At 42.6% G+C, this 23,003-nt stretch overlaps 1 protein-coding gene across 1 annotated transcript in view; it reads right to left on the bottom strand.

The window, feature by feature from the left end:
- LOC142652536 (uncharacterized) overlaps positions 1-23,003 on the bottom strand; it is a 371,082-nt gene that overhangs the window by 240,148 nt on the left and 107,931 nt on the right. The window contains exon 11 of the mRNA XM_075828181.1: positions 21,119-21,403. Coding sequence (XP_075684296.1) covers positions 21,119-21,403 — 285 coding nt within the window. The remainder of the gene's footprint in view (positions 1-21,118; positions 21,404-23,003) is intronic.

Below are 23,003 nucleotides of genomic sequence, written 5' to 3' on the forward strand. Positions count from 1 at the left end.
AAGTACAAGTATGTGTATGTGTGTAAGACAAAGAAAACAGCTCATTCATTTGTTCTACACATCTTAGACGACAGCGACACAACACAAATGGAGAATTGGAATAGTTGCTGTTAAATGAAATTATCTGAATTGTATATAACAGCACAAAGTAAGTGATTTGTGCTAAACTTTATATTTTATGAAATACGAGTGTGTATTTTATATATATATATATATATATATATATATATATATATATATATATACAAATAAATCTATCTATCTATCTCATCTCATATCTATCTATCTATCTATCTATCTATCTATCTATCTATCTATCTCATATCTATCTATCTATCTATCTATCTATCTATCTATCTATCTATCTATCTATCTATCTATCTATCTATCTATCTATCTATCTATCTATCTATCTATCTATCTATCTCATATCTATCTATCTCATATCTATCTATCTCATATCTATCTATCTCATATCTATCTATCTATCTATCTATCTATCTATCTCATATCTATCTATCTATCTATCTCATATCTATCTATCTCATATCTATCTATCTCATATCTATCTATCTATCTATCTCATATCTATCTATCTATCTATCTATCTATCTATCTATCTATCTATCTATCTATCTATCTCATATTTATCTATCTATCTATCTATCTCATATCTATCTATCTATCTATCTATCTATCTATCTCATATCTATCTATCTATCTATCTATCTATCTATCTATCTATCTATCTATCTATCTATCTATCTATCTATCTATCTATCTATCTATCTATCTATCTATCTATCTATCTATCCACATATCTACACATGCATAAAGAAAGAGAAAGGCAACATATAATGGTGTAAACCTTATCTTTTTTTAGCAGAGTAACTGGAAAGTATAATATAAGGATGAAGACCACACGCATGAAGAACATATAGAACTGTGTGCAGATAACACCCTGGTTTCGATAGATATGGCTTATATAACTGAGCACACATAGTATTGTATTACACAAATCTCCAAAATCGTACCCCTGGGGCTGTGTGTAGGATGGTTGGGGAATTGTTTATTTCTGCACGTACTCACAGGTGCCTCAGTGGATGCAGTAAGTTTACTATTCTCTATGAGAATCCCAGACTGTATGGACATACCTAAGCATATAAACAATCTTACCCTGCAGCCCTTTAGATCAACTCCAGGAGACCAATTTGGAATGCAAAATAAATTACACGTTAAACCATTAAATGTGCTAATTTAGGTGAGCTATATTTATGTCAACAAATGAAACACAAAGATGTTGTCTGGATTAAAAATTAACTGATTTTTCACCCTAGAAACACCTCAACCGTTGTCAATGTGTTGTGTCTGGTATAGCAGCTCAGTACCATTCACTAGACTGGGAATGACCTGTAATACCAGATAAAGCCCATCAACATGTGGGGCACTATTTCTGAAAAAAAAAAAAAAAAAAGCCGCCCCTTTTTTTCTAATTCTGGACAGACCCTTTGAAGAGAGACTAGATCTTGATATAGGGTCAAAAATAAAGTATTTCTTTCTGGCAATCTAAAAGACTTTCTAGAAACCCATATAGCAAACCATTTCCTAGAAGAATAGCAAAAAAAACAACTCCAACTGCTTGTACTTCCCTTCATTTCAGCTAGGGACCAACGTGTGGGTAAGGCTTAGATAATGGTGGTAGGGATTAACCCTCAGCAGACTGAGCAGTAGCAGATATTCTTGCTGCAGCAGGCTGCCTCCCAGCCAAAGATTAGTCTGATCTGAGGTCAGGGAGATGGAGAAGGAGACTAAATAGATGCCTCCTGGGTCACATGTTTAAGACTTATTTTATCGTTTACGCTGTTTAAGTTGCAGTATGGGATCATACCAAATAATATTATGGGCAGTGATGTTTTTTTATTTTTTACATTTCTTATCTTTAAGAGATAGATATAAAGTATTTACTTTCATTCATTCTTTTTCCAAAAAATAGTTTGCAAAAAGCTATAACATGAGCCAAAAAAAAACCAGACAAGTGCTTTAGAAAAAGTTATCAATGAGATAAAAATCCACAGCAACTACATAATTCCAGCCTGCTTCAGTAATTACTCAAATACATTATTTTTCTACCAGCCATTTCGAATACTGAACGAGTAAAATTTCATTTTAGGAATCACTCAAAATGTTTTCTTTTTAATTCTTTTCTCCGGGCTGTAATTAGTTTAATATGGTTTGCTTTATTGTAATATTTCATTGGCGTAGGTTTCAAATCAATTAATATTTTGTACTCATCGTGACTGACTGGTACTTATTGGCTGGTTGCCACACCTTGATTCTCTATCACATTCAATCATGGCTCTTTTAATCTGAATATTTAGTACTCTTTCATGTCTTAATTACAGCAAATTGCACACAGTTGGCACCATTTCTTGAAATTAATCCCAGAGTACTTTGTTTCTGTCAAGCAGTCAAAGCCCTGGAGAATAATAGTAAATGTTATTGCAGATCTAAATTTAAACGACTGTCTATGTATTTAACACAAGCCTTTAATTATTCGTGAAATTCGTTTTTTTCGGATCAAATGTTAAACATCCTTCATTGAAGAAGTTAAATTGCTGTAGACAGCAAATAAAATAAGTATATATTTTGTTCTGGTATTAAATATTAATGCAATTAGCTTTGTCACTGTCTCTTCTCAGGTCTTCACAGGCTAACAACTCTTATTACAATTATCATTATTATTGATGTCATTATTGTTATGGTACTTTAACATGGCTATTTAGGTCAAAGATATATAGCAAATTTAGCATTTCAGTACACATTATAAAGCAAAATCAGTACCAAAATAAAAACTCCCGATTCCTTTTTAAAAAATAGAGCGATAGATTATAGGATATATTATGTTGGTGCATTATATGTTTAGGTACAATCTTGTGAGCCAGGAACTATTACCAATTTGATAAGAGTCAGAAAATGAATGGAGACTTACAAGGGTTTCCACTTAAACACTTTTTTGTCATGTCATTTTAGTCAATCTATCGATCCTGGGAACAAGGGGGGCCCTGGTTGATATTTACTGTAAAACTACCCAAACACAAAAAAAATTGCTGTTGAAAAAAATACATGCATATTCTAACATGGGCTACAAATCCCCTTGGAATAGAAGGGGTCCATTTTCAAAAAAAATTAGATTGTCCATATATTCTTTCCCTAAAATAATCCTCTCCAGAGGTGTCTGGCAACTGAAGACCCTGTTTTGCCTTTATATGGTTTAATAAGCACATCTGTAAACATGTGCATGTTACTAAGAGGATGGGGAGGGGCATCTTTAGGCCCTTTAAAGGAATGGGCCCTAAAATGAAAAGTTACATAAGAAAATAGAAAAACCGCAGCACACACATTATCCAGGTATCAAAAAAAGGTGTCTTTATTTCACCATAAATAGCGACGTTTCGACCCCAGTGCACCGATTGAAAACATTTTTCCTGTTTAAATGCCCCCTGTGAATGCTCTCTGGGACTGTGATGTGCTGCTGATCTCTCTTTTTTGGAAAAGTTACATAAGTTACCAATATGATATTTTCAGAAATAGTGTGCAGCCTGTCCAATCTATCATTTGTGCTGCGGGATATACAATAGAGCCGAATTGGTGGATTCGGCAGTCACGTGATATATCATGTGACCACTGCGTCCATAGCCTCCCCTGCATGTGCATTCACAGGAATATAATAGCTTTTACTTGAACTTTGCTTGGAGGCACTTAACCCCTTAAGGACGCAGCCTAGTTTGGGCCTTAAGGCTCAGAGCCCATTTTTCAAATCTGACATATTTCACTTTATGTGGTAATAACGTCGGGATGCTTAAACCTATCCAAGCGATTCTGAGATTGTTTTCTCGTGACACATTGGGCTTCATGTTCGTGGTAAAATTTGGTCGATATATTCAGTGTTTATTGGTGAAAAATTGCAAAATTTAGAGAAAATGTTAAAAAAATAGCATTTTTCAGAATTTAAATGCATCTGCTTGTAAAACAGACGGTTATACCACCCAAAATAGTTACTAGTTCACATTTCCCATATGTCTACTTTAGATTGGCATCGTTTTTTGAACATTCTTTTATTTTTCTTGGACGTTACAAGGCTTAGAACATAAACAGCAATTTCTCTTTTTTTTAAGAAAATTTCAAAAGCCTTTTTTTTTAGGTACCTCTTGAGTTCTGTAGTGGCTTTGAGGGGCCTATGTATTAGAAACCCTAATAAAACACCCCATTTTAAAAACTAGACCCCTCAAAGTATTCAAAACAGCATTTAGAAAGTTTTTTAACCCTTTAAATTTGCAAATTTCATTTTTCTTGCTGAATTTCAATATAATAAAAATTTTTTGTGTAACGCAGAAGGTTTTACCAGAGAAATACTACTAAATATGTATTGTCCAGATTCTGCAGTTTTTAGAAATGTCCCACATGTGGCTCTAGTGTGCTCGTGAACTAAAACACAAGCCCTAGAAGCAAGGAAGCACCTAGTGCATTTTGAGGCCTCTTTTTTATTAGAATATATTTTAGGCAGCATGCCAGGTTTGAAAAGGTGTTGAGGTGCCAAAACAGTAGGAATCCCCCAATAGTGACCCCATTTTGGAAACTACACCCCCTCAAGGAATTAATTTATGGTTGTTGTTACTATTTTGAACACACATTTTTTTCACAGCACGTATTTGAATTGGGCTGTGAAATGAAAAAAATTTCATTTTTTCCAATAAAATGCCATTTGTAATCAAAATTTCTTATTTTCACAGGGAACAAAATACCCCATTTTGTTGCCCAATTTGTCCTTAGTGTGGCAATACCCCATTTGTGGTGATAAACTGCAGTTTGGGCCCATGGGAGGGCTCAGAAGAAAGGAGCGCTATGTGTTTGTTGGAGTCCAGATTTTGCTGGATTGGTTTTCGGGTGTCATGTCGCATTTGCAGAGCCTCAGAGGTATCAAAGCAATGGAAACCCACCAGAAGTGACCCCATTTTGGAAACTACACCCCTCAAGGAATACATTTATGGTTGTTGTTAGCATTTTGACCGCACAGTTTTTTCACAGCACCTATTTCAATTGGGCTGTGACATTAAAAAAATGAAATCTTTTCCAATAAGATGTAATTTTTTATCAAAATTTCTTATTTTCACAGGGAACAAAATACTCCATTTTGTTGCCCAATTTCTCCTGAGTGCCGCAATACCCCATTTGTGGCGATAAACTGCCGTTTGGGCCCATGGGAGGGCTCAGAAGGAAAGGAGCGCTATTTGTTCTTTGGAGTCCAGATTTTGCTGGATTGGTTTTCGATTGCCATGTCAAATTTGCAGAGCCCCAGAGGTATCAAAGCAATAGAAACCAACCACAAATGACCCCATTTTGGAAACTACACCCCTCAAGGAATTCATTTATGGGTGTTGTGACCATTTTGACCCCATAGTTTTTTCACAGAACTTATTTGAATTGGGCTGGGAATGAAAACAAAATTATTTTTTTCAAATAATATGTCGTTTTGGCTGAAAATTTCTTATTTTTACAAGAAACAAAATACCCCATTCTGTTGCGCAATTTGTTCTGAGTGCCGCAATACCCCATTTGTGGTGAAAAACTGCCATTTGGGCCCATGGGAGGGCTCAGAAGGAAAGGACCACCATTTGGCCTACTGGGGATTTTCTATTGCAAAGTCATGTATGCAGAAGCACCTGAGGTACCAGTACAGTTGAAACCCGCAAGAAGTGACCCCGTTTTAAAAACTACACCCTTAAGGCATTCATCTAGAGGTGTAGTGAGCATTTTGACCGGAGACATACACCCCATAAACTGTAATGTGGGTTCTCCTGGGTACGGCAATACCCTACATGTGGCTGTTATCAGCTGCCTGGGCACACAGCAGGGCTCAGAGGGGAAAGAAGAGGGGGGATAAGCTGTGCGGAGGGCATCAGGGTAAATAAAACTGGGGTAGATTAAAAATCAAGGACTGTATGATACATCTTAAAACACTCTTTCATACAGAGCTCTGGTTATTCGGGACACGCGTCACATTGATATATTGTGTCAGCCCTTATCGCACTCTTATAGCAGACTTTGCACCTCTTTTCACTTTTTCCCTTCTTGCCAGTTTGGGGAACTTCTCCTGGAAAGTGTTGCCACCCTGGTATGATGCGTGTGGCCCCGCTTCCAGAAGTACTGGGTGCCCCCCCTTCTTGGTCCCTAAAGATTAGGTTATTGATAATCACCTCTTGAAATTCCAGGAAAGTTCCCGTCTGGCCTGCACATCGACGTGGCACGTGCACATTGTACAATGCCATCTATATGATGTGCCCGGCCAGCTTCTTATACCACACCGCATGGCGCTGTAGGGCTTCAGTACTTGATCTGACAAGTCCATCCCTCCCATGTACCTATTGTAGTCCAGGATGCAGTCTGGTTTGGGGGTGGCCTTTTCTTCATATATCCTAAACCTGTAGGTATACCCTGATGCACTCTCGCACAGCTTATACATCTTCACGCCATACCTTGCCCTCTTACCCGGCAGGTACTCGCGGAATTGAACCCTCCCTTTAAAATGTACCAGGGACTCCTCAATAGAAATACACTTCTCGGGGGTGTATGCTTGGGAAAACCGGGCACTGAAACGGTCTAATAGGGGTCTCCGTTTATACAAACGGTCAAAACTGGGGTCATCTCGGGGTGGGCACGGCTCATTATCAGTATAATGTAAGAAGCGAAGTATTGCCTCATTTATTTATTTTTTAAGGTTACAGTTCAGTTCTGAAGTTGCTTTGAGGGGCCCATATATTAGAAACCCCTATCAAACACCCCATTTTAGAAACTAGACCCCTCAAAGTATTCACAACAGCATATAGAAAGTTTATGAACTCTTTAGGTGTTTCACAGAAATTTAGAGCAAAGTAGAGGTGAAATTTACATATTTTTTTTTGGCAGAAAATCCTCTTTATACCATTTTTTTTATAACACAAAAGGATTTATCAAAGAAACGCAACTTAATACGTATTGCTAAGATTCTGCAGTTTAGAGAAATATCCCACATGTGGCCCTCGGGCGGTAATGGACTGAAGCACCGGCCTCCGAAGCAAAGGAGCACCTAGTGGATTTTGAGGCCTCTTTTTTATTAGGCACCATGTCCGGTTTGAAGAGGTCTTGTGGTGCCAAAACATTGGAAACCCCCCAAAAGTGACCCCAATTTGGAAACTAGACCCCTTGAGGAATCCATTGTAGTTTTCTTGGGGTGCATGCGGCTTTTTGATCAGTTTTTATTTTTTATTTTTAGGTGGCGTGGTGACTAAAAAACAGCAATTCTACTATTCTTTTTTTATTCTTTTTTTTTACAGCGTTCACCGTGCGCTATAAATGACATATTCACTTTATTCTGCGGGGCGATACAATTACGGCGATACCAGATGTTTATAGTTTTTTTTTATGTCTTATGGCGTTTGCACAATAAAATAAGTTTTGTAAAAAATCATTAACTTTTTGTGTTACCTTATTCTAAGAGCCATAACGTTTTTATTTTTCAATCAATAAAGCCGTGCGAGGACTTATTTTTTGCGTAACGAACTGTAGTTTCGATCAGTACCATTTTTAGGTACATGCGACTTTTTGATCTCTTTTTATTAAATTTTTTGGGAGGTGAAGTGACCTAACAATTGTGATTGTGGTACGGTTTATTATATTTTTTTACGGCGTTCACCGTGCGGGCTAAATAAGGAAATCATTTTGTAGTTCAGGCCGTTACGGACGCGGCGATACCAATTATGTATAGTTTATTTGTTTGTTTATATATTTTTATTAATAATAAATGACTGATAAGGTAAAAAGTGGGACTTTTACTCTTATTACTTTTCAAACTTTAATTTTCTTATTTTTACACATCTTTTTTTAACTTTTTTTTAACTTTATTACTTTGTCCCACTAGGGGACTTGAGGGCAGGAGGCCCTGATCGCTATTCTAATACACTGCACTACATGCGTAGTGCAGTGTATTAGAACTGTCAGCTACTCACTTACAGCAAGCATAGTGGGTCCTAACGTTGTCAGGACCCACTAGGCTTCCGTCTATGGCATAGCCGGACGCCATTGTTTGGTGTCCGGTTGCCATAGTCACCATCGCCGGCCGCTGTCGTGTAGCAGGCCGGCGATGGCAGCTTAACCCCTAAAAAGCCGCGATCTCTATAGAACGCGGCTTTTAAGGGGTTAATCAGCGGGGACACAGCGATCGGTCCCCGCTGTAGGAGCTGTGACAGCTGCTGAACAAGACAGCAGCGTCACAGCTCCTGTATGTGTCGGGAGGACGGCCGAAATGGCCGTTACTCCCGAGACGTACTATTAGGTCATGGAGCGCGAACGATACAGCTGCCATGACCTAATAGTACGTCCAGGAGCGGGAAGGGGTTATAGGTGGCATGTCGATATTACAGAGATATTATTCCCTGCCTTTTATATACAGCACACAAAGTCATAGAGTATAGGAATTCCGTGTGCTGTGTAACACCATCTTGCATAAGAACTTTGTGTACAAACATAACATAAAAACACAAAGCAAAAACAATGAATCGCCCTTAGCAAACAATGGGGCAGATCTATTAAAATTGTTCCAAAGTTAGACCAAATGAAACTGGAAACTGGCTCACGCTGTATGAGAAATTTGACACAACCCACTACATATTTTTGACACTTCTCTATTCCTTACGCCACCTCTTGGTTGGCGTACCCTACACCAGTATTTTGTGCCCAAAAGATAAAGGATACAGTTATTAAATATGGCACATAATACAACTTATCTTAGCCATGCCGATTTTCCTAAACACTTTTTGAAACTCATCAAAAAATTTTAGGCGCATGGCAAAACACATAAAAATCTGCCAAGAACTGAGCTGTAAATAAGCACTTGCATCCATGGGCAAGGCCCTGTCCACATCACATTTGATGTACATTTAGCGTGTTTGCAGGAAATCTCCTGACATACACGCAAAAACATGTCCATAGGCTTCCATTGCCAGACGAAGGCCAATAGAGTGTCCTTTTGACCTCCAGCTGGCCGGTACACGACAGTATAAAGAGTAAAATAAATTTTATTAATTAACTCAATAAAAACAGGGGTATAATCACCACCATGAAAAAACAACTGTGCTCAAAAATATCTTTCAAAGAAAAGTAATTAATCTACGGATTCAGTTGTGAATCCTATGGACGAACACACTTCTATTGATGTAAGGGGTTAATGTGTTTAACCGTTGTGGGCACAGCAGATCACTGTCATAAACGCATGGAGCAGCCAGAAATACCTCTAAGCACTCTAAAGCCGATATTGTATGATAAGCTGTCACCTACACTCATTCCCCCTCTATTCTGACTCTGCGCGTTTCCATACACAGAATTCATCAGGGGTCTCTTTTAGATAACATTACGCTGACTGTCATGCCAGCGATAATTCAATTCAATTAATCAGTACATAGTTTGTATATGCACAGAAGCGTGCTCGCATTTGGGCGGCACGCTTACACTGGGACCGAGTGTTCATATAGATGATACTCCTTCCCTTTCGCTGAGGCAGAGCCACCCCATCAGCCAATCAAAGCCACAGACATCACAAGCAACGTGCAGCCGCTCTGGGTCCAGCGGACTAGGTGATCCGCCCAACCAATCACCGCCGCTCCTCCCATCCATGACGTCGGTGCTCAGACCGCATCAGGGAACACCAACTCAAACATTACAGCTACGCTTGTCATCAAGGGGCAGTGTCCCGTTGTCAGGGCAGAAATGACGCTGTACAGCAGAGTTTCGTGCTGGCAGCCTGAGTCAGTGCCTGATAAACATCATGCTGATCTATTACTAATTGGGATGGTTCACTGAAACAATAGATATAAACAAAACATAATAATGCATAATGGCAAAATGCTGGGGTAGGAAGCTGTCATTCATATAGTATATAATATAATAACATCTTTTGCAACTTCCGTGTATAGTGACTACATAACCCCAAATTACATATCAGACATTATTAGAATCAGGTCTTTCCAACCCATCCTATCCCATAAATTATTAAGTTGCCTAAATATCACAGTAATTGTCTAAAATGTGATACTTGCAATAGCTGGGATGATAGCGCAGACAAATGTGAGGAGCTGCAGACTAGAAAGAGAAAAAGGCTCATATACAAGTAATCATGATAATAATCCCCATATTGTATAGTTTATTTTATTACGATACATATAACACACACACATTGGTGACCATCTAAAGACATGTACACAAGATCTATATAAAACATGTATAGTTCAGCTGGTCATTCAGTCCATCCGGTTGCATACTGGCCAATCTATAAATCCATTGTGCTTCCTTTCTCAGGATCAAATTGTCCCAGTCACCACCTCTTTTCAGTGAACATAGCCATTCAATTACCTGGAAAGGTAAGCAATCTGCTTTCCCTTGGTGTTTCTCATGTACAAGTTTAGAAATAAGGGTCTCTCTTTTCTTGCCAATATCCCCAACATGGTCCCTAATATGGTGGCAAAATTGTCGGATAGTTTTCCCCACATAATTCATTGGGCATGGGCAAGTAATCAAATATATAACGTCCATCGTTCTACAACTCACAAAATCCCGGATATCGTATTTAACTTGAGTTGTCACACTTCGAAACCTTTTTTCCATTTGAATAAAAATGCAAGTTCTGCAGCTCCCACACCTGTGTGTGCCTGGTATCTTCCGATCCAACCATGTTCCCACTCATGACACAGGGTCAAAACAGCTATGGATCACCCTATCACAGATATTTTTCCCCTTCTAAATATAACAGAGGGTCTACTGGTGATCAAGTCTTCTATGTCCCTATCTGCGCTGAGAATACGCTAATTCCTCGTAAGGATCTCTATAACCTATGGTTGTTTTGAATTAAAGGTGTCTATCAGTCTTGTGATAGGGGCCTCCTCTCTTTTCTTAGGCACCAATAAATCAGATCTTTCTGATCTTCTTGCAGCCTCACATGCTCTGTCTATTAACTTTTTGGGAAATCATCTCTCCTTTAATCTATTTCCCAAGTCATGGGACTGTACCTCAAAGTCTTCTACAGTACTGCAGTTACGGCGAACCCTAAGGAACTGACCCCTCGGAATTCCACCTTTAAGGGGATATGGATGACAGCTATTCCATTGTAGGAAACAGTTTGTGGCTGTATCCTTATGGTGGACCTTGGTCCTACATGTGACTTCCACTGTTTTTATGATCTTCAAATCCAAAAACGATCGTGAATCCTCACTAATCTCACTGGTGAATCTCAGCCCCAATGCATTCTTGTTAGGGGCTGCAACAAAGCATCAAACTCCTGTATTGACAAATTCCAAAGCAACAGCACATCATAAATGTACCTAATCCATTGAAAAATGGTCTCCGAAGACCACAGTCTCCTCCCACCAGCGGAGGTACTAATTGGCATACGTAGGGGCTGCTGGACTCCCCATGGCCGTACCCCGCTGCTGGTGGAAAATGTGGTCTTCGAAGACAAAATAGTTTCTTTCCAACACAAAACTTAGTAAGCGTAACACAAGGTCACTATGAGCCATATGTTGAATTCCCCTAGATCTAAAGGAAATAGCCCACTTCTTGGAAACCCAGTCCATGAGCTATGGAGAAGTACAACGCCTCCACATCCAGACTTGCCAACATGGTACCTGGTTTTAGTGAGTTATTCAATAAAATAAATTTTACTCTTTAGTCACAATCAGTGAATAGAAATAAATATAAAATTGTGGGAGCACAATAAAATTGAAATATAAAAATTCAGTGAAATATACACATCAGTATACCACAAAAAAACATATGGTGTAGCATAGTGGGGAACACGAATCCATCCTGCCGAGCCCTGTAAAAAAATGTATATGGTAAACGAAGACCATAATAGCCTATGGGTGACGGATGCCATTTTATGGCAACCGTCACAGGCCTCCATTATACCTATACATCGGTAAGCTACAGTGCCTACATGGACAGTCTACTGGAGATTCCCCAGGCTGAAATAAAAAGCAGGGTGCCTGTAACAGATAGCGCTGACATTCATGGGGAGGGGGAAAGATTATGTGTGTCAGGGGGAGTGCTTGCAGGTTGGATGCAGCTCAGATCATTAGCGGACGGCAGGACATTGGTTCAGGAGACATTTACTCCTTTCCCCTCCTGAACAATATGCTGGGACTGCTGAGGCTCTGGATCTGCCAGGCTACAAGATGAGTCTATACGGAGTACAGAAAATAATGATGATGGCTTCCCTTCTTCTAGCCCCACAGCCCCTGAGAACTGCTCGTTGCTGGATCTAGCCTCCAGCCTGGCCAGGGGTGCTCCAGTATCTCCAACTGATAATGTACCCTCCTCATACAGGAAGTGTTAGGGATCTGCCAGGTACTTCATCTAGGTATACTCCTGGGATTAATCAATCCACACCTGAGGTCAGACCTGTTCGACTGACACCATCTCCCACCAACCAGGGTGGCAGGCTCAGGAGTGGGAGAGCCTATCGCGGCCTGGTCTGTCGGAGTTAGCTCCGCCCCCTGTCCTTTATTACCTGCCCTGTTCTCTCCCTCAGTGCTTGTAATTCTTTTGGATTCCTGGCCCCACTGCTGCTTGCTCCAGCCTGCTTCTGCCGTGCTTCTGCCTTGCTGCAGTTCTGCTTGACCTGCTTTGCTTTGCCCCTGGCTTGCTTCTGTCTCCGTGCCCGCTCGGGTGTACTCACTTCGTCCTGGTCCTGACTGTTAGTTCGCCGCTCCGTTTCCTCGTGGCGTTCCGTGGCTACTGCCCCTTCCCTTGCGTGTTCCCTGTTTGTTTTCCCGTGCACTTAGACAGCGTAGGGACCGCCGCCCAGTTGTACCTCGTCGCCTAGGGCGGGTCGTTGCAAGTAGGCAGGGACAGGGCGGTGGGTAGATTAGGGCTCACTTTCCCTTCACCTCCTTCCTGCCATTACATAATTACAAGCCCTTACCTAGTCTACCATTTCTCCTACGCTGACGCTATCATGGACCCCCTTGAGACCCTGACCCAGCAGATGCAGGGCCTCTCCCTACAGGTCCAGGCCCTGGCCCAAAGGGTCAATCAGGGTGACGCTGCTTTAGTAGTACCCCTCACCTCACCTCACCTCTAGAACCCGACCTCAAGTTACCTCAGGGGACCGTAAGACGTTTCTCTCCTTCCGGGAGAGTTGCAGACTGTATTTCCGCCTAAAGCCCCACTCCTCAGGTTCCGAGAACCAGCGGGTGGGTATCATCATATCCCGACTCCAGGAAGGGCCCCAAGAGTGGGCCTTCTCCTTGGCTCCTGACGCCCCTGAACTTTCCTCTGTTGATCGTTTTTTCTCTGCCCTCGGACTCATTTACGACGAGACTGACAGGACTGCTTTAGCCGAGAGTCAGCTGGTGACCTTACGTCAGGGTAGGAGACCGGTTGAGGAATACTGTTCTGATTTTAGGAAGTGGTGCGTAGCTTCTCAGTGGAACGATCCGGCCCTAAGGTGCCAGTTTAGGTTAGGATTATCTGACGCCCTGAAGGATCTGCTGGTTAGCTACCCCTCGTCTGACTCCCTTGACCAGGTTATGGCCCTAGCAGTACGACTTGACCGACGTCTCAGGGAACGTCAGCTAGAACGCTTCAGTGTGCTCCCCTCTGACTTTTCTGCGATCCCCCCCGAGGTCCCGTCTCCTCGCCCCTCTACGGAGGACTCGGAGGTACCTATGCAACTCGGGGCCTCCATGTCCCCTCGACAACGTAGGGAGTTTCGCAGAATGAATGGTCTCTGCTTCTACTGTGGGGACGACAAGCATCTACTGAACACCTGTCCCAGGCGCAAGAATAAGAAGCCGGAAAACTTCCGCGCCTAAGTGATCATCGGGGAGGTCACTTGGGCGCACAGGTATTTCCCGTTAATGTGAAACGCAATAAAATTTTGCTTCCCTTTCAGGTCTCGTTTGCTGGCCGGTCTGCCACGGGCAGTGCTTTCGTGGATTCTGGCTCATCTGCTAATATCATGTCTGTGGAATTTGCTATGTCTCTAAAGATGCCTTGTATTGATTTACCTTATCCTATCCCTGTAGTAGGAATCGACTCAACTCCCCTTGCTAATGGTTATTTTACTCAGCATACTCCTGTTTTTGAACTCCTGGTTGGCTCCATGCATTTGGAGCAGTGCTCTGTACTGGTGATGCAGGGATTATCGTCTGATCTGGTATTAGGTCTTCCCTGGTTGCAGTTGCATAATCCCACGTTTGATTGGAATACTGGGGATCTCACCAAATGGGGTAATGAATGTCTTATGTCATGTCTTTCTGTTAACTCTATTTCTCCCCGGGAGGAGGTAAACACGCTTCCTGAGTTTGTTCAGGACTTCGCCGATGTGTTTTCTAAGGAGGCCTCCGAGGTGTTGCCCCCCCATAGAGATTACGATTGCGCTATCGATTTGGTGCCTGGTGCCAAGCTTCCTAAGGGTAGGATATTTAATCTTTCATGTCCTGAACGTGAAGCTATGAGGGTGTATATCCAAGAATGCCTGGCCAAGGGTTTCATTCGCCCCTCGACTTCTCCTGTAGGTGCTGGCTTCTTCTTCGTGGGGAAGAAGGATGGTGGTCTTAGGCCGTGCATTGATTATCGTAACCTGAATAAGGTCACCGTAAGGAACCAGTACCCACTTCCTTTGATTCCGGATCTTTTTAATCAGGTTCAGGGAGCCCAATGGTTTTCTAAGTTCGATCTACGGGGGGCATATAACCTTATCCGCATCAAAGAGGGGGATGAGTGGAAAACTGCGTTCAACACACCCGAGGGTCATTTCGAATACCTGGTCATGCCCTTTGGGTTGTGTAATGCCCCTGCTGTCTTCCAGAATTTTATTAATGAAATCCTGAGAGAGTACCTGGGTAATTTTCTTGTTGTGTACCTTGATGACATACTGGTGTTTTCCAAGGACTGGTCCTCCCACGTGGAGCATGTCAGGAAGGTGCTCCAGGTCCTTCGGGAGAATAATCTGTTTGCTAAGACTGAAAAATGTGTCTTTGGGGTACAGGAGATACCATTTTTAGGGCAAATCCTCACTCCTCATGAATTCCGCATGGACCCTGCCAAGGTTCAGGCTGTGGCGGAATGGGTCCAACCTGCCTCCCTTAAGGCGTTACAGTGTTTTTTAGGGTTCGCCAACTATTACAGGAGAATTATTGCCAACTTCTCGGTCATCGCTAAGCCTCTTACGGACCTTACCCGCAAGGGTGCTGATGTCCTCCATTGGCCCCCTGAGGCCGTCCAGGCCTTTGAGACTCTCAAGAAGTGCTTTATCTCGGCCCCCGTGCTGATTCAGCCCAACCAAGAGGAGCCATTTATTGTGGAGGTTGACGCTTCCGAGGTGGGAGTGGGGGCCGTCTTGTCCCAGGGTACCAGCTCCCTCACCCATCTCCGCCCCTGTGCTTACTTCTCTAGGAAGTTTTCGCCCACGGAGAGTAACTATGATATTGGCAACCGTGAACTTCTAGCCATTAAATGGGCTTTTGAGGAGTGGCGGCACTTCCTGGAGGGGGCCAGACACCAGGTAACGGTCCTTACGGATCACAAGAATCTGGTTTTCCTAGAATCGGCCCGGAGGCTTAATCCTAGACAAGCTCGGTGGGCACTATTCTTTACCAGATTTAATTTCTTGGTTACCTATAGGGCTGGGTCCAAGAATATTAAGGCTGATGCTCTGTCACGTAGTTTCATGGCCAATCCTCCTTCCGAGAAGGATCCTGCTTGTATTTTACCCCCTGGTATAATCGTCTCTGCCACGGATTCTGATTTAGCTTCTGATATCGCGGCTGATCAGGGTGCAGCTCCCGGGAACGTCCCTGGGGACAAACTGTTTGTTCCCCTGCAATACCGGCTGAGGGTACTCAGGGAAAACCATGACTCCGCTCTATCTGGTCATCCTGGCATCTTGGGCACCAAACACCTCATTACCAGAAACTATTGGTGGCCTGGGTTGCCTAAAGACGTTAGGGCTTACGTCGCCGCTTGTGAGGTTTGCGCTAGGTCCAAAACCCCTAGGTCCCGACCTGCGGGCCTACTACGTTCCTTGCCCATTCCCCAGAGACCTTGGACCCATATCTCCATGGATTTTATCACCGATTTGCCTCCATCTCAGGGCAAGTCGGTGGTGTGGGTGGTAGTCGACCGCTTCAGCAAGATGTGCCACTTTGTGCCCCTTAAGAAGCTACCTAACGCCAAGACGTTAGCTTCTTTGTTTGTGAAACACATCCTGCGTCTCCATGGGGCCCCAGTCAATATCGTTTCTGACAGAGGGGTACAATTTGTTTCCTTATTTTGGAGAGCTTTTTGTAAAAAGTTGGAGATTGATCTGTCCTTCTCCTCCGCCTTCCATCCCGAAACTAATGGCCAAACGGAAAGGACCAACCAATCCCTGGAACAATATTTAAGGTGTTTCATCTCTGACTGTCAATTCGATTGGGTCTCATTCCTTCCCCTTGCTGAATTTTCCCTGAATAACCGGGTCAGTAACTCGTCAGGGGTCTCCCCGTTTTTCTGTAATTTCGGGTTTAACCCAAGGTTCTCCTCCGTCTCCCCTGGTTGTTCCAATAATCCTGAGGTAGAGGATGTTCATCGGGAACTGTGCACTGTCTGGGCCCAGGTTCAGAAGAACCTAGAGGCGTCCCAGAGCGCACAAAAGATTCAGGCGGATAGTAGACGTTCTGCTAACCCCCGGTTTGTCGTCGGGGATTTGGTCTGGTTGTCGTCCAGGAACTTGCACCTTAAGGTCCCGTCCAGGAAGTTTGCTCCCCGATTTATTGGACCTTATAAGATCATTGAAGTCCTCAACCCTGTTTCCTTCCGTCTGGAGCTCCCCCCATCCTTTCGCATACATGACGTCTTCCATGCCTCCCTCCTTAAACGCTGCTCCCCGTCCTGGTCCCCCTCGAGGATACCTCCTGTTCCCGTTCTCACCCCTGAGGGGGTGGAATTCGAGGTGGCCAAGATTATGGACAGTAGGATGGTCCAGGGCTCCCTCCAGTACCTGGTCCATTGGAGAGGATACGGGCCGGAGGAGAGGACTTGGGTACCTGCCCGTGATGTTCACGCTGGGGTATTGATCAGGAGGTTCCACCTTCTCTTCCCCACTAAACCGGGTCCCCTTAGTAAGGGTCCGGTGGCCCCTCATAAAAGGGGGAGTACTGTTAGGGATCTGCCAGGTACTTCATCTAGGTATACTCCTGGGATTAATCAATCCACACCTGAGGTCAGACCTGTTCGACTGACACCATCTCCCACCAACCAGGGTGGCAGGCTCAGGAGTGGGAGAGCCTATCGCGGCCTGGTCTGTCGGAGTTAGCTCCGCCCCCTGTCCTTTATTACCTGCCCTGTTCTCTCCCTCAGTGCTTGTAATTCTTTTGGATTCCTGGCCCCACTGCTGCTTGCTCCAGCCTGCTTCTGCCGTGCTTCTGCCTTGCTGCAGTTCTGCTTGACCTGCTTTGCTTTGCCCCTGGCTTGCTTCTGTCTCCGTGCCCGCTCGGGTGTACTCACTTCGTCCTGGTCCTGACTGTTCGTTCGCCGCTCCGTTTCCTCGTGGCGTTCCGTGGCTACTGCCCCTTCCCTTGCGTGTTCCCTGTTTGTTTTCCCGTGCACTTAGACAGCGTAGGGACCGCCGCCCAGTTGTACCTCGTCGCCTAGGGCGGGTCGTTGCAAGTAGGCAGGGACAGGGCGGTGGGTAGATTAGGGCTCACTTTCCCTTCACCTCCTTCCTGCCATTACAGGAAGATGGTAAATATTTAATCTTTGTCATTGTCTGATAGGAAGAGTCCATGGTCGTCAGCGTGTACTGTGCTGGACAATCACCGCAGAGTCTGCGCAAGCCCCTTTTCCATGTCAATATATAGTGGGAACTGCTGGTATTCATGGGGGGCCTTCTCTAAGCATAATTCATCTTCAAAGTGAATACTATTAGAGGGGCAGCTGAAAATAGACAACTCACTCAGCAGGTCCTGCATGGGCGCTACCCTACATTGCTGTGCCCAGTTGTGACTTTTACCTCCGGTGGGCGCCTGTTGTCCATGTCTGAACAACAGTCAAAATGTGGGGGCGCTCTACTCTCAATTTCTATTGAGCCTTGACTTGCAGTACAGCTGTATTCTTGATTGCTGGCACAAGTAAGCTGTTCCTGCACCTCGGGCCTTAAGAAGGTTTTGTGAGAGATATGTGGACAACAGGGTCATCAGACTTTGGAATTCCATCCTGGTTTCCAGGTTGCAGATGTCAATGTGGTGCCCTGCATTTAGAATAAACACACGGTCACATAGATATCTTAATTATTTATCTCCACATAGCACAGACAGACCATGCCATTCTACCTCTCACCACCCACCAATTATTGTGTATACCCCTGATCCTGTGTCAACACCTCAGCTACTCTCAACTTCCGATCACAGTAATATACGGATTTCCCAAAGCGCTCAGTGCGAAGGGACCTCTGGAAGGTGTCGTTTTTGCTGTGAGGATTTTTACAGTTCTAGGACAGAAGCTGAAGTTTTATGTGTGAGTTGAATGTGACAAGCAGGAACCAGACTAGAGAAGAGAAGTGAAGTGTTCGGGCGACGTATCCCACTGTATGCCTATGCAGTGGGATACTTTGCAGCCTTTCGTCAGAGGCATACTTCAGGATTCCAACGTAGACTGCAAATGTGAACAGGGCCAAACAACAATTTATACTGCAAAATTTATTGGAGAATTCATCAGGACAGGACATTAAACTGTAGTCTAGTTTTGTACAGCAATGAGGAAAATGTGGTACTTTCACAGTGAAATCTATTGACTACAAGACAGCCCTTTTTTTTAAAGAAGCTGCCTGACTAACCCCAGGCAATAGGCTGTTATCATTGTGGAAAGCCACATCTGGATATTTATTTCCCATGCAGCAGCTGCCTATTAATGCATAGAAGTGCCAGGTCCACAAGAGTGGTACCGCTTTTACAGAGTGGCTCTCCGCTCCGGCACATAAGACCTAAAAGGACATATAGACAGGGGTTGCCATGGTTAGACAATCCCTTTAAACCTAACTCTAGAAAAAAAAAACAAATACTGTTACATTTTCCCTAGTTAGTTTCAGATGGTTCAGCATATTTTGATTAGAATCCAATATACTGTGCCACAATTCTCTATTTATGACACCAGCTATGAATTGTTTTTTCCACAAATGGCAATTTTTTCTATACAGCAGAGCAATTTTCTAATGTAACATCACAGTAGTATGTGCCTCTGCTTGCTTGATGACTATAACAAAGCAGAGTTTCAAACACACAGGTTTTAGGTTACATGCACAAAGGTTGGGCAATAGAGCGGAATTCAGTGTGGGCAGTTGGGATGACCTCCTGGGGGGGCAGCATTACCAAGCTGTGGGTTGTCTTACCCCACTACATGCTAACCAAGAGTGCATGATCCATTTTTTTCATCTTCGATTTTATTCTGTATTGCTGTAAAGCAAGGAGACAAGCCAGCAAAAAAAAAAAAAAAAAGAAACAGACAGGTAGCACTGAGACAAATTTCATGGAAAGCGCTTATAAATAAAATTCCCTTCTATAACTAGCAGCACAGAGTTGAAGCCAGAGATTCTGGGCAGTGACATACAAATAAGAACTGAGTGAATCACCTTTTGCCTCCATCCACTTTACCACTATCCCCTGAGCATATGCCTGCAGCTTAAACCTAACTTTTTAAATCCACAGCTTGAGCACTATATGAACTCTGACTAAATACAATTCCTGTGCAAACTAGCTGTCACAAGCAGAAGCCTCTGCTCTTTTTTATATTATGATAATGTTCTACATACATTAATGTAAAGTGTAGGTGAACATACGAGAATATATCAGGGAATTGCTCTCTTTAGCAGCAGTTGTTCTTATTAATAATAATAATAATAATAATAATAATGATAATAGTAATAATAATAATAATAATAATTTTAAAAAGCACGACTGTATAGAACTGGATATTTCTTGCACTGTGAACCCATCAGCAGATTACAGGCTGCAAGTTCCGGGCATCTGAAGTCTGAGAATAACAAACAGCCAATTTCATATATAGTTGTTTTTTTCATGCCATGTTCTATCGGACGCTTTATAACGGACATATTCTCCCCTAAAAGTATTGCCTCTAGAGGAAAATATGTTTTGCAATGCAGCGCCGTATGTAGCACTATACAGCAGTTCTTGGGAGTTCCTTTGGCTCCGTAGGGATGACTTCTGCCACTGTGCAGCCTTCTGCAACTTGTTTTGCAATCGGGCTCTCAATCTAACCCATATCTTACCTCAGAAACACACTAGGGCCAATTTTATAGGAAGAGGAATAACATATCCGTATGTTTTTGGATTGTGGGAGCAAGTCTACGCAAACACAGGGAGCACATACAAACTCCGTGCAGGTGTTGTCTTTGGTCAGATTTTGTTTCAGGACCCCAGTACTGCCAGGTAACAGTGCTAACTACTGAGCCACTATGTAAACAAATATTGTTTATTTGGTATCTATAGGAGATATTCATACTTGTGACCAAAGACAAAAGGTGCAGGGTTTGGTCCTATCCTATACTGATCATGACACAACAGTGACCAGAACAGGAAAAAAATTATATACTTTAGATGCTTATTTTTCCTTCTGTTATTATAGTATGTCAGAATACAAATTTTTCATAAATGTTATTCCCTGAAAAATCCCTTTATATTTCTATCATGAAGATTTAAGGAATTGGTCCATTAGAACAAAGCCTATCCATATGCCCTATTACAGCGTATTGATGCTATAGCTGTGTCCCCTGTTCCCTAAGGCCCGAGTAGCGAGCCACTGCCAACAGTCACTCCGGCTCTAGAGAACTCAGCACCATGTATTACCAGCCAAACACCCAGCTGCCACTTGTGGTAACAGTTGATTGACAAAAGATGGAGAACCCGCGGCATTCCGCTGACTGCCAGTGGGTCCTCAGAGAAGTTGTTGTCCAGCATAATTAGAACCTCCATTAGAACACATGCATGTGATAGATAATTTACTATGAGCTTTATAAAATAGATTCCATAATATATACCTGATCTTTCTGCACACAAGTTCTTCTGGCATCTTTCAGTTCCGCCTTTAATTGGGCTACAGTTTTTTCTAATCGAACTATTTCGACTTTGTGCCTCTGCTGGCTTGTCAGTATTTCCAGATGGAGGGAACGCAGGGTCTTTTCTAGCTCTTCAGTTTCATGTGCATACTTCCTCTGCTGGTCAAGTGTTTTCCCAGCTTCAGTGTTCTGGCGTTCAATTATTTGCTGACACTCCTCTACCTTTGCTGTCTTTTCATTAACTCGTCTTCTTAAATCCTCTAACGCCTAGAAAGTTCACAAAAGTTGCAATAAGTCATGTAAAACAGTTCTGACATGTAAATTATTATATTAAGAGCATTTGACAGTAGTATCTATGACAGCTAGCATTCAGCATCTTAAATAGGGAAGTGTTCGCTAATAGTTAACTACAGCAGCCCAGTGGTCAGCACTGTTGCCTTTAGTGAAAAAAGTCAACATTTATATAAAGTTTGTATGTTCTCCCAATACTTGTAAGATTAAAGGCCCTGCAGACTGGTACAATAACTATAGGGATCGGTGATTACATTAGAATGTTCTCTCCACTTTCTAAATGAGAACGTCATACGCCTTAAAAGGTTACTTCACACACTTATACGTTGACTTCAGAAATTGTGTGTCCCCCACCCAATCTGCTACTTGCACTGCGGCACAGGGGTCCAAGTAAACAATCTTGGTTCCGCGATGGACTCTGTGGTCCTGTGATGTATCCGTTGAATCCATAGCATCCTATGCGCAGGCATGACAGGCAGAGAATGCTATGGATGCAACGGTCACATGATACATCAAGTGACCGCCAAATCCATCACTGCACTGCAATTGTTTACATGGTCCCCATCCAACTGCGCATGTTACAGATCAGACAGGTAGATGTCATTTCTGAAGACATCCTATGTGAGTAAAGATACTTTTAATGTTAAAGCATATGACAGTCATATTTAGAAAATGGCCAAACCCTAAATAACTTAATGACAGACAGATGCCTGATGAAAAACTAACTGCGCGACTGTGTAGTGCCAACTGTAAAGTTTGATGAAGGAGGGGGACGGTTTTGGAAAACGATACAGAGCTAATATTCTTCTCTACTAGTTTCTTAGGACAAAGCAACCAGTATCGGTGTGCCCACTGGTCTGTATTGTCATAAGAAACTATAATAGGAAGGAATATTAGCTCAGTATTGTTCTGTCTGGCATCACCGGGTATAGCCTGGGCAGTCGCATATACTGCATAATTTTATATAAGGTCCAAAAAACAATTGAACGTTGTTCAAACTCCACATGCATACACTAAACTTATAATCCACCTTAAAGGAGTCATGCAAACCAAAATACTGGATTCATGAATATATTAATATATACATTTTATTCAATACATTTAAAATCTACATGAACACAAAAATATAAATTAACATTAAGCCAGTGTTAAGTTAAATAAATGAAAAAAACGCACACATAGATAGGCATCAAGCTAAATGTATGAAGTGCATAGTCAATAAGTATATAGCTTGCCTATCACAAAGGTCACCTATAGGCGGCTACAAGGCCATATATTCCATACAGGTAAAAGATGTTATTTTAAAAATGAATGGAAGAAATAATATGCAAAGGGATGAATGTCTATCTATATCCTACCACTAGATTAACACAATGACTAACATCATCACACATTATTGTGCTGTAACAACTGCATGAACTCACTGATAGGTGCATGAAAAGAAAACAACTACATAAGATATGGTAGCTCACCCTGAGATGTGTGCTAAAACGGTCACTGGCCGCCTCAAAGTCGCATATACTGACCAGACTGGACAGCTGTCCCAGCTTTCACAGTATACACTTCACAGGGAATG

Source organism: Rhinoderma darwinii, chromosome 5, assembly GCF_050947455.1.
Source record: "Rhinoderma darwinii isolate aRhiDar2 chromosome 5, aRhiDar2.hap1, whole genome shotgun sequence".
Taxonomy (NCBI): Eukaryota; Metazoa; Chordata; class Amphibia; order Anura; family Rhinodermatidae; genus Rhinoderma; species Rhinoderma darwinii.